Raw genomic sequence first — 16,161 nt, 5'->3', positions numbered from 1 at the left:
ACATGGATCAAACTTTTTATTTGATTTGAGTCAAAAATAATGAATGTTAAGGGATTAAAATTGGGGTCAAAGTTAAAAAAAATTTGACCACTGCGGCTCAGACAATTTCTGGTCTAAACATTTGAAATTTTACATAGAGGGTATTCAGAGATAGGGCAAGCTTTTTAATCGGTTTGGGTCAAAAATTTGAGCTGCCAAGGGGTCAAAGTTCAAAAGATTTGACCTTTGCAGTTTCTAGCAAACTACTCAGACAATTTTGGTTCTAAACATTTGAAATTTGTACATAACAGGTATTCAGACATGCGGCAAGCATTTTAATCAGTTTTGAGGCATAAATTTGGCTGTCAAAAGGTCAGTTGAAAAAGTTGACCTTTACAGACTCTACCAAATTCATCCGCCAATTTTGGGTCTAACGACTTGAAATTTTAGATGTAGATAACTTGGACATGGGTAAAACTTTGTATTTTGATTTGATACCAAAATAATAAATGTTAAGGAGTTAAAATTGGGGTCAAACTTAAAAAAATTCTTTATGAAATTACACAGACAAATTTTGGTGTAAACATTTGAAATCTTACATAAAGTGTATTCACACGTAGGGCAAGTTCTGAACGAGCAAAGCTGGGTTGAACTGCTAATATATAAAAAAAATGTTTTATAAAATTTGCAGTAAGTTCTTTAAAGTGTAATGTAGACTACAATGTATTGTGGACTAAGTTATGGAGGAGAGTCATGTGAGGCGGTGCACCACGATGGGTCCCCAACTAGAGCGGGCAATCAATCGATTTGATTAAAAATTGATGACAATAAAAATATGGGATTGTCAGACATTCGTTGATCATCATTCAATCCCGGGCAACGTTGGGTTTCTCTGCTAAAGTCAATGTTTTTGTGTTAACTGTTGTAGAAATCTACACATTAACAGTCAAAGCATCCAAATAAGTTTCAATAAGGGTTACATTTTTCAAGGAATCTAAAGAAAATATTGAAATTTTTCTGTAATTTCATCTAAGGTCAATAAGAGCAATTATCAGTTAGGTTTATAAAATAACTGAACTAAATTAGAATGTAAATAAAATTCATTTTTTTTTTTTTTAATAAACTTTGCTTAATAAAATCAAATTAAACAGAATATAGGTGAAGAAATGCTTTAAATGATTTAAAAATTCCAATAATTATTTTTATTGGTATTTTCTTAAGATTTAAAATGATTAAATTAAACAAAATTATCCAGTATCTGTTAAATGCATTTCCCATTTTACAACTGCAAGATTTTTTTTTTCATATTAGTGGCCTGGCAAGGCCATAGGGGAGATAACCGAAGCAGCAAAACTGAAGATGGCCTGCAAAACACTATGTATATACAAATGTTGGCAAATTTGGGCATATTTTATTAGTTTGAAAATATAGGGTTTTTTTTCACCAATTGTCATAAAATTTAAACCATAGAACAGTATTATAATCTTCAAAAAGCCTGCAAATTTTCTTGTAGTTTCGTCCCATAGAACCAAAGATATGAGCATTACAATATTCAATTTGGCTACCAGTGTATATATATATATATATATATATATATAAATTACTTTTTTTTGGCAATTTTATAAGTTCCAAATCTCAGCGACTATTGATCACAATTAAACAAATGAAGGCTCGTTAGAAAGGTAATGACCTGAATTGTGTAGTGGACTATGTGACATTTGCCCTTAAAGTCGCGCATTAAGGGGATCATCCATCATCCATAGCCTATTTTTGGTATTTTTTTACAGCCATAAAATGTTTCAATCATAGTCATTTGTTTTCCTAGTTTTGCATATGAATTGCATAAAAATTATCTGTTATTTCCCCAAAACCTCTGGAGGGAAGACTAAAACATGCTGCTATGATTTTTTAATGATCTAAAATAACAGCAAGGGGAGACTTGATTCCAAATATTTCTCATGTTATGTCTCCCCTAAAGTAAATTTCAGTGTATAGATTATTTGATGCAGGAGATATTCATAATCGTACCCTATTTCCAAAAGAGGGGGAGATATAACATATCAGAAATATTTGGACTCAAGCCTCCTCTTGCTGTTATTTAAGATCATTGAAACCATAGCAGCAAGTTTTAGTTTCCCCTCCATCAAGGCCAGAAGTTTTGGGGAAATATATGTATTTAATAATGCTTAGTTGTGCAGGAATTTCTGTTCAACATAAGATTTTGACCACTAAAATCACTCAAGGTAATTATCAATTAAGTTCATAAAATAGCTGAAATATATTAGTCTTTTTTTTTTTTTTTTTTTAATGCATAGGAGTCACCACTTTTCAAGGCCCAGGGGCCACTCAAGGATAAAGGTTAAAGAGTGGTGATTGCTAGTAGTGTAAATTTGGTAAATTGGATTATTGAAGGGGAACGGCTCATCAAGAACTTGTTTACGTTGGACTTGACCATATTGTGGTCAGCTGGAAAGCAGACAAACAGAAGACAAACAAAGAAACGCAGTCGTTCACATATATATACGATTATGTATATGACAATCATATAATTAAAAAGGATTTGAATAATTTCCCTTTTCCTAATATAGAAACAAGATTGAGATGCTATGTTTGTAGTGACTTGTTACATAGTCCTTCTATTTTAATGAAGGAATATCAGTAACTGCATTTCTTTTCGAGGTTTTCATTCTTTATTTTGTGATTTCTTGCTTGTGACTAAATTTTACCCACCCATCCACTGACTGACTGATTTTTTTTTCTGTTTTCGTTACTTCCTGTTTAGGGACTCTGCCAACTGGCACTATCAGCAGATTATTTACTTATCTAAGAAAGTTTTTGCAGCCGCTTAGGCATTGTCTTTGTGCATAGAAAACACAGCCGCAGACAAAACTGTGTGCGTGATTTCATACTGAATTGTTTGAATTTTTTCCAAGTTTCTTTTTCAAATTTAAAACTAATATTATAATACATGTGCTTGTGAATATCCATGTAAACAGTGATAGGAAATTTCAATATTTTTCCCGATTCCGATACAATTACTGATTCCAATTTTTAAAAAATTTCTAAATATAGATTGATTTTTTTTTTTGTTTTTGTTTGGGGATAGGAGGTGGGATTGTTGTAAAAATCTATGTAATATATGCATATATTTTCGCAAACATAAAATTAGACTTATGGAGGGTGATTTATAGATTTTAGTTTTTCTGGTAATTCAAAATCAGTCAATATTTATACGAGTCCTGGAAAATTAAGTTCTATACAAACAAATAAAAATAATTCATAAAAATCGTTTTTGGCATCAGAAAATAGTAAAATTTTTCAGATATTGATTCCGATACTTAAAAAGTTTTTTTTTTCTCTTTATTCTGATGAATCGTCTCAACACTATAACATATATTTAAATTATTCTTCCAATCATATTTCAAATAGTTCGCAGAAGAGTATTAAAGTTTATCAGATGAAGTTTATTTTTAGCTACACAAATTATGCAACTTTATAAATAAATGTGCAAATAACACATCTTTATAAATGTACAAATAACACCTCTTTTATAAATAAATGTACAAATAACACATCTCTTATAAATGAATGTACAAATAACACCTCTTTTCTAAATGAATGTACAAATAACACACCTCTTCTAAATGAATGTACAAATAACACACCTCTTATAAATAAATGTACAAATAACACATCTTTTATAAATAAATGTACAAATAACACCTCTTTTATAAATAAATGTACGTCCTTTATCAAAACGGTACAAATGAACTCTTCTCCCTCTCTGTTGCTAATAAATTTTTCTTAGTTGCATAATTAAAACTATGTATGCATCATCTGTAAATTTGGATACCATTGTGTGAACTATATATTTAGAATAGGATTTGAACATAATACAAATCTAAAAAAAATATATAAATATATATTTAGCTCTACTATATGAAATGGTTCCTATTTACTTTGCCTCCCCACGAGGGCAGAGTTAGACACTAGGATCGTTTTTTAATGTGGAGAAAAGGAACAAAAATAAGAATTGTCTCAGTCGTGAAGGATTTCTCCTCCACTAACAGAACAAAAAATTGAAGTGTAGCATCAGAACAGATACTGCACTTTGATCTTGGCCCGAAGACCAAGAAATCACTTATGGGATTATATGAAATTGTTATTTTTTTTATTTATTTTTTTATTGCAAGTAAATAAATCTTTGTAGTTAACTTCAAAATTCATAATTGAATTTTAAAGTACCGCTACTAGGCATAACGGGGTTCAAATGTGGGTTATATTTAGTTTGATTTAATTTATGCAAAGAGGGTAAAAAGGATGTGGGATACCTCTGATTTTTGTGAAATTTGAAAAATAGGTATCAGACGTTTATTAATAAATATTCCATAAATTTCAAGGCTTTCTTATTTATTTATTTTTAAGGGATTTTAGAGTGCGTAATATAAGCAAGACTTCTCATTTGAAAATCCAAATATTTCAAATTTGCATATAATTTTATCCATAGTCATTAAACCCTAATTAAGCAAAATTCCATGAATTTCTATTTCTTCTTATGACACCTTAAGCTTTATCTTTATTCCAACTTTTATCGAAATCCATTACATGATTTGGATTTTTTTAAATGTATGAATTTGAAGACTCCAGCTGAATGGGTCTTAAGAAATTGAAATTCATGGAATTTTGCTTAATAAGTATCGATTATATTTAATGCAAATCTGAAATATTTGAATTTTTAAATGAGAGGTTGTGCGTATATAGTGCCACCTAAAAATGGCTGAAAATACACAAAAGAAACTGAAATTTGGGGACATTTATAAAAATCAAAGGTATCTAAATTTTCACAAAAAGCTTCTACCTCTTCTTTGCATAAAATAAATTTGACTAGATATAGTTCACATTATGCACCCTTACACCAGATATGTTCTAAAATTTATGATAATCAGTCAATTAGTTTAGGAGAAAATACTGCACATACCAATATGTAAACATATAGACATACCTAACTTTATTACCATTCGCTCATCTGGGTTGGTGGATCTACCACTATTTTCTCCCTCTTAAATAGGCTTCATAAAAGAGATTCCAAACTAATAGATCCCGTACAATCAACCAAGCTCCAACTACTGTTGCATCACCGCAATGTTGTATCCCTGTACCTATTTTACAAGTATTTTAATAGAATGTACTCTAATGAACTCATAGCACTTGTTCCCCGTTGATGTACATACCCCTGAATAACCTGTCTAGCAACAAAATCTCACCCCTTCACTGTAGTGGTCCCTAAATGCTGGAAACCCTTCTACTTTGTTTCTTCCATAAAACTGCTAGCTTTTGGAATTTTCTTCTGGTCTCCTGTTTCCATGACTGTACTGACATGCAGAAATTTAAATGTAATGTAAACAAGCATATTGCTGCTCAACTCTCTACAAAATGTCCATGTAGACATAGTTCCAAATAGTCACCTCTTATGTTCAAATGACAATATGCCTTGTTTGGGGGTGGATAAGAGTAAAACAAGTGAAGCACGCATGGTTCCCCCCCCCCCCGTGAGTGCACAGTAATCGAGGCATAAAAAAATGACTACGTTAAGCATCCCCCCCCCCCATTTAGCCTCAAAAGACCTCGGGGGACATCAAATCCTGGTGAAAAAGAACAAACTGTGCAGTTTTAAGCCGTAACATATGTAAATTTGAGTTTTGCACCATGCAAAAAAAGAAATGACTAAGTCCATCATTTGCCCCCTCCCCATTTAGTCCCCAAAGTCCCCAAGGCCTTAACATATTTAAATTTGAGTTCAGCACCATACAAAACTGCTAAATAGACATACACAGAAAACTTTGGACAAATATGGTAAAATAGTCCCAAAAATGGAGTGTTTTTATTAGCCCTAAAAGGGCCCGTGGGGCGCACCCAAGAGTTATCGCAAAGTATAGACAAACAAAATTATATAGAAGTCAGTTAGTTACAACTTTTCAGAAAGTTTTATAAAAATCCAAGGCATCATTTTTTTTTTTAATAAGCACAAGTGTCAATTTTAGCCATTTTAACCCAAAAGGCACCCAGGGGAGGGGGGGGGGTCTCGGAAAATCCGTTCTGTTACTTTTTTTACTCATGTTTAATGTTTGTGCAAAATTTAAAAAAATTCCAAGGTGTAATTATTGAGAAAAGTGCAGACAGATGAATGGACAAAGGTGAATTTACAGGTCCACCCTACTTTTGTTGGGGGGACCAAAAAAATAAAAATAAATCTATTCAATATAATGCACTCTCCTAATATTGCATATGAATGATGATAGAAGTTGAACTCTTTAGTACCAAGAGGACAGAATGGTTCCAGATACATTTATGATGTTTCTTTAGAAATACATTAGCTTGCAGCTCCTATTCAGATTTAGAAAACATCTAAGTAACTGGCCTATTGCTTGTCAGTGATGAATACTCTGCTGTTAACGTTTTTGGACAAACACATTCAGAAGTTTTAAATGAGTTTTTATTTCCTTGCTGAATTTTTTTTTTTTTTTTTTTTTACAGACAAATGTGTTGGTACAGTTGAACTCCGAGATACGGTATTAAAAATTAGTAAAAAAAAAAATACAGTATATAATATACACGTATATAATCAAATTAAATTATAAATAACACCATAAGGTGGCGCAAATACCGTAACCATGGGCTGGAAAAACATCGTATTCCAAAAAAACTGTATCCTAAGGCCACTGTATTCCGGGGTTCTAATGTAATTGGTTCCGCTTATATCTCAAGTCACTTGAAACTGAATATTTTGTTTATTAAAAACGAACTTAATTTTTCAAAAAGGTAGCATAAAACATGTGATATGTATACATCTTAAGTCGTTTTTAATTTGAATAGTTTTGGTGTGGGATTTTTTTTTAGCAAAGCAGTTTGTTTAGGCATTTGTCTTTCAGTTTTTATATTATTAAATAGAAATGTTTTCTCATTAATTGCTTCATTATAAAAAATAAAGCAATAAAGAACAAAAAATACTCGAGCAGCCTCATCGACATTGTTCAGTAGGGGTTAGGGTCAGGCAATTAAAAATAAACTAACCCCTTCTTAGAGATAAGATATATCCGGAGAAGGTAGACCGTCTAAGAATGAACAAAGTCATCTCAGTGCGACAGCAGCAAACTCCCAATTGGACTGATCATTGAGGATGTGTAATCACATTGACACACTGGTTCTTGTTGGATCATCAAAGTTAAGCAATCTCGAGCCTGGGCAGTATCAAATGAGTGACTATTTGGGAATACCAGGCGCTGTATGTAGAAGGACATTGATACCTCATTGCAAAAACTGCAAAAACCTAACATTGATAGAAATATACAGGTGACTGGAGACGGCTTAGGTGAATCTGAAATTTTCATGAAACTTCCTTTAAAGGAAGAAGCCAGTTCAATCCGCATAGAATGAGTGTTGTTATGCTATGATACGGATAATGTGTTGTAAAGTCTTAACTTCAGCAAAGACAATAATATGTTCTTCCTGCTGTTTGTTTTCTTTTAAACTGGATGTTGGGAGGTGTGTATTAAGCAAAAAAAAAAAAAAAAAAAAAAAAAAAGTGGTAGAAGGTAGGCAGGCTTGAACCCGTACCGCAAAGGAGGAAAAGAATGTAAAAACAAAACATGACGTCTTTGCTGTTGCGCCCATCGCCAAACCGAAAGTGGCGAAGGTTTAAATTAAGGCTAGTCAATCGAAAAGAGGGAATGACTTTCGAAAATATTGGTGATGAAACTTGGGTTTTACTAGCAGAGCATGAGAAGAAACTCAATGTTTTTGAAATGAAATTTTTAAGAACTATTCTTGGTGTAACTTTGCGAGACTAAAAAAATGCAAATATCAGAAGGGACTTCGTATAAACAGATCCATCAACAATGTTATTTGAATAAAGATTTACGTGATTTGGTCATGTTTCCTGCCTACCAGACTCCAACCATATAAAGAAATTATATAAAGAACATTCCACTCAAGAGAACGATCACCAAAGAAATAGGCTGACCAGATAAGGATTGAGACTTGTATGCCGCTGCTGAAGAACTGACTAGATTTGTTTTTTAAGTATATGGCCTAGCTCTCTGGTGTATACAAATAAATCAAGTCAAAGTAAAGTAAATGGTAAACTTCTGTAACTTCTGCAGTTTATGGACCGTACTATTTTTTTAGATCGTCTTTTCAAGTTATAATCAATTTTCATGGTATTGTGTTTATTGTTAGGTGAAAGTACAGATTGTTAAGAATGGGTTTCTACATAACGTTATTTCAGCGCGGTCCATAAACTACAGAAGTATGAAGCAAACATCTTATCCAACAATTTAATTAGTTTTGAATACTTTTTCCAAACCAGTGAAATTTGTGATAATTTTTGTAGAGAACATTGTCGTTTTAACATTTTTCTTTCTCAATTAATCGATGTACAAATGTGTTTTAAAATATCTATCTGATTTAGCAAAGTGAACAGATTCTTGATCATAGCCGTTCCTTGAGAATCTTTTCTTTTGCATTGCTATTACCGTTGTCTCATTGATTTAATTCATAAATCCAAGCACATGAGAAAGCCAAAACAACTTTATTGAATTCTTTGTTAACGTGTTAATAAAAGAGAAGAGTATTAGTTATGGACGAAGTCAGAAAGGTAAAGAAGCCGAGGTTTAAAATGAATGTCTTGTTAGTAGCGAAGAGAAAAATGTTGATTTCTGAAGAATGAATGTTCTGTTTGTAAAAGAAAAAGTGTCCATTTCTTAAGAATTTGTACCATATACCAGTGTTGAAGTCGTTTGTGTGTGTGCAGCTATAGTAGTATGGTGTTTCTTGTTGCAACATAATGTTGTAATTTTAATATAGTCTGTCCTTCTCGTTGTTAATTTATGCAATTTACCTCCCCTGAATACTCTTCATGGTGATGAGGTGGCTTTGAGCCGGAAGTTGTAGGACTACCATGATCATTTCTCTTGCAGTTTGTAGAGGACAGGAATAAAATATTCTTTCCATATCCATTATTTAAATGTTAACATTCTTGGTTTGAATTAACAGTCTATTATTTTCGAATTACCAATTGTTTGGATAAAAAATGTCTTAATAAATTGATTTTTTTTTTTTTTTAATTATTATTTTAGACTATTCTGAGTCATTAGTTTTGAACACTTTAGTAAAGCTTTTAAGTCTCTCCCTGTCCTCTCTTCCCCCTTTTTTCTGTCCCTCAGTTCCTCTTCTTTTTTCCTTCGCCCCCTCCCTTTGTCTCGCTTACCCTCTCCCTGTCTTTATCCGGTCTTCTCTTACTCTCTCAATGTGAATGAAAGCTAATGCAAACAAATGCACTAAAGAAAGGTGCATATAAACATGGCTGTGCTGCTGAACCAGTCGGGCATTGTTTTAGTTGGACATTTGTTTTACAATTCTAAGAAAAGAAATTGGTTTGAATTGAAAAGAAAAAGGAAATACACAAAGTTTAGAATCTCAACTTGTAAATTTACAACTTGTTAATCCAGATTATGTGAAGTTTTCAACTTAAACCAGCAAACACTGAAAATTACATAAATCTATATTTATCTTGGCAATAATGTTGTCTTGTTCCTTCAATCATTTTTTAATCCGAGTTTTCAAGATCTCTCTCTCTCTTTCATATAATCTTTCTTTCTCTCAGTCTTGTGCTCCCACAGACTCTTGCGCTCACTCTCTCTCTCTCTCTTTTTCCTTGCGCGCACTCTCTCTCTCTCTCTCTCACACTTACTCTCTTACACGCAATCACTTTCTCTCTCCTACTCTCGTACACACTCATTCTATCTTATCTTTATCTTTCTCTCTCCCTCACCACCCCTCTCACTCCTTGTATAAAATAAATATTTCTTTCCTCGAGTATTTCGATATTGAGCGGATGTTTTTGAAACATTTTCCAACAAACTAAGAAAAATATCTTTTGAAAAGATTCTTCTTTTTTGTTTGTGTTATTCCAAACCATTAATCCAAATTTACTTTATAATAAATTTATGGAATTTTTACATTCGCTTTCTCCCTTTTTCATTGAGAATTACATAATTTGTTCCTGTATCAGCACCCCTTTTTTATTGGTGGTAGAAATTTGAACTTACGTACATACTCCTAAGAGCTTCGCCAGATGCTTGAAAATAAAATCGCCTTACCAAAACCATTGAACCATAAATATTTTTCAAAATGACTAAATTAATTGATCTGTCAGAGAGTGATAGACTCGTTTCGATTTTTTGGACTACTGTTATCTTGGATATTATTTTCACAATGTTTTGGCTGATGTAACTTCTGGCCTTCTTTTGGTGCATCTTGTTGAAATGTGGGGGGAAAAAAAAAATCTTAGATGAGAACAGTAGTCCAAATAATATAAATTATGAATCTTCATCTAAAAAATTCTGAAACTTTGTCTTCATTTGTTTATTTTAAAACCTTTCTTATCTTTACAGTGAAGTGCCAATTGTGACTGCTCGAGCTTCGGTGATGATCTATGATGACTCCAACAAAAAGTGGGTTCCTAGTGGGGTGTCGCAAGGTCTCTCCAAAGTTCAGATATTCCAACACGTAACTAACAACACATTCCGTGTGGTTGGTCGGAAATTACAAGATCATGAGGTAAGACAAAAATTTTTTTTTTTAAATGGCGAAATGCAAAAGTCTTCTATACATATAAATGATCGAATCCTAAAAAACCCGGAAGTGAGTTCTCTGCTCTTTAGTAGACTTGTGCTTTATATACATAAGAGAGCAATTCTGTTTAAATTGTTAAGCCTCCCATGGATATGGGTTTGTTGCCTTTCAGTTAAAATCTGCCCCCCCCCACTGTTGTTAGAGCTGTTATGACCCCCAATGATAAACCCCAATTTGTGCTGTAATTTCATGGTAAACTGCGCCCCGTTTATGGGATGATACAGAGACACAAAGTGATTGAAGATGAAATTTAAAAACTAAAAATGCAAATTAAAATTTTAATAAGTCATAAATTATTTTTTCAATTTATTTTTGAGGGTGAGTAACAAAATGAATGCAAGTGATTAAAAAGTTATTCAAATGCTGAATAGCAAAGTGTCCGCGATAAGTTTACATCTGAAAGAATATATATGAGGGACGTTCCAAAAGTAATGCCTCCTATTTTTTAGTCCACCCAAATGAATCAGATGCAACTGCATTGTCATAATGACAATTTTAGTCCACCCAAATGAATCAGATGCAAATTGCATTGTCATAATGACTAAAATTCTGCATTCATCATCTGAAAGTTTCATCTCTTGGTGTCAGATTCTAAAAAATCAACCCCTGTTCCAGAAATAGGTGTTGTCATTGAATTCTTCCATGCATAAAAACATTGAACCAATCATCATTCATTGTCACCTGTTGAATGTTTACAAAGCTGATGCACTTCATGTCAGCACAATTAGATGGGTTCGTTGATTTCAGAGTAGAAGCAGAGATGTGAGTGACAAAGTACACTCCAAACTTTCACAACTGCAGCATCAAAAGAGGCTGGCAAAAGTGTATTGGAAATGGTGGTGACTGTTAGAAAAATAAATTCTGGAGCAAAAAAGGTTAATTGTTTTAATCATAACACTCCCATCTTCGTAGCTCTCCAACATTTTAGTTTTTGAGTTAAAAAAAAAAATAGGAGACCTTACTTTTGGAATGACCTTGTATATATTATATGTGAAGCGTGAAAAGGTCATTTGACATTGTTCACTGACATGAATGAAAAGACGAGAAGTTCAAGTGTTTTATACTTGCATGAAGTGTGTGTATATATTATTTCCACAATGAAACAACGTGCAACTTATACAAATCATGAAACCCAGAGAATGAAAGTCCTAGAGTTTTGTCCCCTTTGGGCTCAGCAATAGAACATACCCAGACTCAAGATTCAAAACTTGTCACTTGCATGCAAATGTAAAAATTCTACTTGTGCGATAATATCAGCCTAGATTCTTAATAGTTGGATTGTAACTTCTTTTGTTGAAGTAGATGTACAATTGGACTTCACTGTGGTTTGTTTGATCTGTATTAGTTATTAGACTTTCTTGTATGTGGCATGCTGATTTGAGTGGAAACATACTTCTCATGTAAGTGACTTGGATTTCTCATTCTGAATTCGGATATGTTCTACTGATATGGCCAAAGGAGGATGAAACTTGAGTGTAGGACTATCGGTCTGTGGTTTCATGGTTTGTGTGAGCTACAGCATTGTTTGATTTAAAAAACAAAAATTTAACATATATATATATATATACACGAATATGCTGCCCAGGTTGCTCAGTCATAAAATACGCTTAAATATCTTAATTTATGCAGATTTCGTATTTATTATTGACTAGCGAGGGGTACCCGGCATTGCCCGGGTGTTTGTAGGTGTGTGTGAAAAAAAACCGAAGCCTTGACGCGCATAGTAAAATGTGGAAAAAAAAAAACAGGTGCCCGTTTTTTTACAAGTTAAAAAAAAACGAAGCCTTGACGCGCAGTTGGAAAATAGTAAAGTGTGGAAAAAAAAAAAACAGGTGCGCGTTTTTGACGAGTTATTGATGTGACGGCGATAGCTATTCAGCAGTCAGCATTTTCTGCGGGACAGTTTTTAAGGAGGTCAATAAATCGGTTTGTTTGTTTTAAAAACCCGCTCCCTGTTTATTAGGGGGAGTGTCTCGTCTCGAAATGAAAGCTACCGTCTGATATGACTAAGTCGACATTGACCAAACGTTACCTAACTCTCTAGAGACCACTGGCTTTCGGCCAGTAATTAGTCGAGTTTCGCTTTTTTTTATACCGAAAACCGAATGTAACGCGTGCCGATCGGAACATGTCGAATAATTAATGTTTGAAAATTAATAAAATTAAATAGACAGACGAGCTCCGTAGTTAACTCTGAGATATAAAAAGTTTTAAGTTGTGAACCGAGCGAGCGCTTCTCTGAAAGAAGCCTTTTGTAGACATACACAAAAAGCGAACATACATACACACATTTTCGCTTTTATATATATAGAAGAGTCAATTCTCTATTGATTATTATATTGTACCAATTGATTTAAAGAGTTTAAAAAAATGTGACTCGTGTACCTTCATTTTGATTCAAAACCAAAACATTTAACTCTCCAGCAGTATTCACTACTATGTGGGCTAAGTCCATATGCATATAAAAAAAACTTTAAAAAATAATGTTATTAAAGATATAAATGTATTTTTCTGCATACCCATATGTATAAGCAACACATTTAGTCGACTTATGCCTGCCAAATTTCAATGTCTTTCAACTTTGAACTCTTAGTTATTTTCATTGGCTAAAAACCAAATCGAATTTGTTCCACAGGTTCAAATATATATATATATATATATATATATATATATAAACTACTTCATTTACTCACATAAATTAATATACGAAAGTATAAATTCATGCGTAAACTTTAAGTATTTACTTCAACAGTACTCAATATGTAGGTCGAGCTAGTTAGTAAGTTTTAAAATATATATATGGCGGTTAAGCTACCCGTTCCTTTGTGTGTGCTATTTAGCGTAGATATCTAATGTCTTGACCTGTTTTAAATCTAGGTTAAGTTTTTTTTTTTTTTTTATGTTTATATATATATACATACATATATATGTGTGTGATAGTTTATGTATATGCATGTTTGTTTATTTATTTATTTTATTTGTTTATTTGCTATTGCTAGTTTTAAAATTATTTTGTATCTCTATCCTAGAATAAATTTTATCCTGTGAACACAGTTGTTCGCTATTTCTCTCCTACAGTTTAATAGCTGTTGAGCTCCTTTAAAGTATAGGATAGCAAATTTTTCGTGAAGGCATAATCTACATGGATCGTCTAGGTCTCTACATGCGTTTGCTTGTCTTACTATTTTCCATTTGACTACCGGCGAGCGTCCACAGTGTAGCTTAATTGCCATATATATTTTATAACTTACTATATATATATATATATATATATATATATATATATATAAATCAAGTTTCAAGTCTGTAAACCAAAAATTGATAAAGTAGTTTGGTAGAGATCGTTCTGCGCACACAGAGATAAGGTCACTTGTATGAAAAGAGTATTAGATATAAATATCTTTAGATTTGGTCAAGTGAAATAGATGAAAGCCTGAAAAGTATGCCTTAAAAATAAAAAAGTGAAGTGAAGAAATGTTTATTGGTTTGGATGTGTAAAAAAAAATCTATTTTTTTCAACTGGGAGTTTGATTTCACAAGATCAAAGTGTAGTATGTGTTCTTCAGATGCTGCACTTCAATTTCTTGTTCTCTGTCAATGGAGGAGAAATCCTTCACGACTGAGACAGTTTTTATTTTTGTTCCTTTTCTCCACATTAAAAAACAATCCTGGTGTCTAACTCTTTCCTGTGGGGAGGCATTTTAAATAGGAACTATTTGGATTTTGATTTGTTTTTGTTTTTTTCCTATTCTCGTTTTGTCTTCCTTTTACTTGACAGTTTCCAAAAAGTGAAGATGAAAATATATTTGTATTATTTGGATTCTTCGGATTAATGTTCTCATCTTGAGTGTCATTTTCACGTTTCGATCGATGTCACCTCTGACCTTCTTCAGGTGTATCTTGGACAGAATTTCAAATGGAACCCCTTATTTACTTCAAAGAGGTAGCATACTCTCATTCCAATCAGTCATGGCTGGATAGTAATTTGCAATTGAGAAGTGAACCTTCAACTTCAAGAGAATATCACTTTACAATTGATTTTTTTTGCAAGTACTCTAATCACTGCGTCATCGGTCCTTGTGGACAATTCCAGTACACATTTTAGGAACCATAGACCTATTTTATTTCTAGTTGTAAATATCACTATTTATTGCTAATTATTATTACTATACATACATACAGTGTGGAACGATAAAATTGTTGCTTTAAAAAAGATGATATGATTCCATTTCCGTTTGATGAAAACCAGTTTTCAGTTTTTGTTGTCATCTACTATTTAGACAGTTGTATACAAATCCCAAGAGCGATAGGAGCCTTCTATCATGTCTGAAAGTGACACACTCTTCAACAAGCGAGATCAGAGATGCACCGCTGTACAACTTCTGCTCTCTATGGATCCAAGTTATGGCAACACAACCATTGCCAGCACCCTCAAAATCTATCGCTGGATTGCCATGAATAACGGATGTGTCTAGGGTGATGAAAAAGTTTCCAGCCAAGGTTATGGTCTTTGATGTGGTTTCAAGTGAGGACCACATCATGCCACCTCACATCTTCAAAGTCGGCTTGAAAGTCAACACCTAAGTGTATCTGGATGTGATGAAGTGTGTGGTGATCTCTTGGTGCAATCAAGTGGCCGTTGGCAAATCCTGGGTATGGCAGCAGGACTATGCTCCAGCCCCCAAGTCCAAAGAGGCTGACTTCGAAAGAAGTACTATGATTTTATATCCTTCTCTCACTGGTTCCTCCCTCTTCCCCTGACCTGAACCCGCTGGACTACTTCGTTTGGTCATACATCGAGAACATCACCAACATGACCTCCCACAACACCAAAGCTAGCCTGGTCATCACCATCTGCCGAGTATTTGTCAAGTTCCCGCTGACGTTTGTGGAAAAAGCATGCTCCCAGTTGCAGATCCATATCGAGGCGGTGATTGAGGCTGAAGGTGGCTACATAGAATAGATGTCAGCTCTACTACATAATCAAGTTACCAGAATTAATTTTTTCAATAAAAGTTTTCAAATAAAGCTGTAGTGTTTTCTTTAGGGTGACAACTTTATCGTTCCACTGTGTGTGTGTGTGTGTGTGATTTACCTTTCGTTTTTTTTTTTTAATATTTTTTTTATAACTTTTCTGTAATGTTTTTCTTTTCCTTATTTTTTGTAACGTTTTGGGTTGGGTTTTTTTTTGGTTTTTTTTGTAACGTTTTTAGCTTTTCTTTTGTAACGTTTATTTTTTAAAATAACTTTAAATAACTTTCAAAGCAACTCACCAAAAAAAAACAAGAGAGTTATTTCACTAAACAAGTTATGATTTCCTACTAAATAATGTTCAGTTACTTAAGTTGTCAAAAGTAAATTACATCTCGTCACTAGATAGAGTACACAAGTATATCCCTTTTTTATATATCCCTAAGTATTACAATGTGTAGTTCAAGCATATTGCTTATACTCGTCCTGGGACGGGTATTCTTCTAGTGTATGTATGTG

General features: G+C 33.1%; 1 protein-coding gene across 11 annotated transcripts in view; it reads left to right on the top strand.

Moving 5' to 3' along the window:
* LOC145260601 (uncharacterized) overlaps positions 1-16,161 on the top strand; it is a 494,792-nt gene that overhangs the window by 151,141 nt on the left and 327,490 nt on the right. For all 11 annotated transcript variants that reach the window (XM_080118887.1, XM_080118889.1, XM_080118891.1 and 8 more), the window contains one exon: positions 10,431-10,596. In XM_080118887.1, coding sequence (XP_079975013.1) covers positions 10,431-10,596 — 166 coding nt within the window. The remainder of the gene's footprint in view (positions 1-10,430; positions 10,597-16,161) is intronic.

Source organism: Euprymna scolopes, chromosome 36, assembly GCF_053919585.1.
Source record: "Euprymna scolopes isolate OS-2025 chromosome 36, ASM5391958v1, whole genome shotgun sequence".
Taxonomy (NCBI): domain Eukaryota; kingdom Metazoa; phylum Mollusca; class Cephalopoda; order Sepiida; family Sepiolidae; genus Euprymna; species Euprymna scolopes.
The sequence above is the reverse complement of the archived record's forward strand: the minus strand, read 5'-3'. Positions and strand labels throughout refer to the sequence as shown.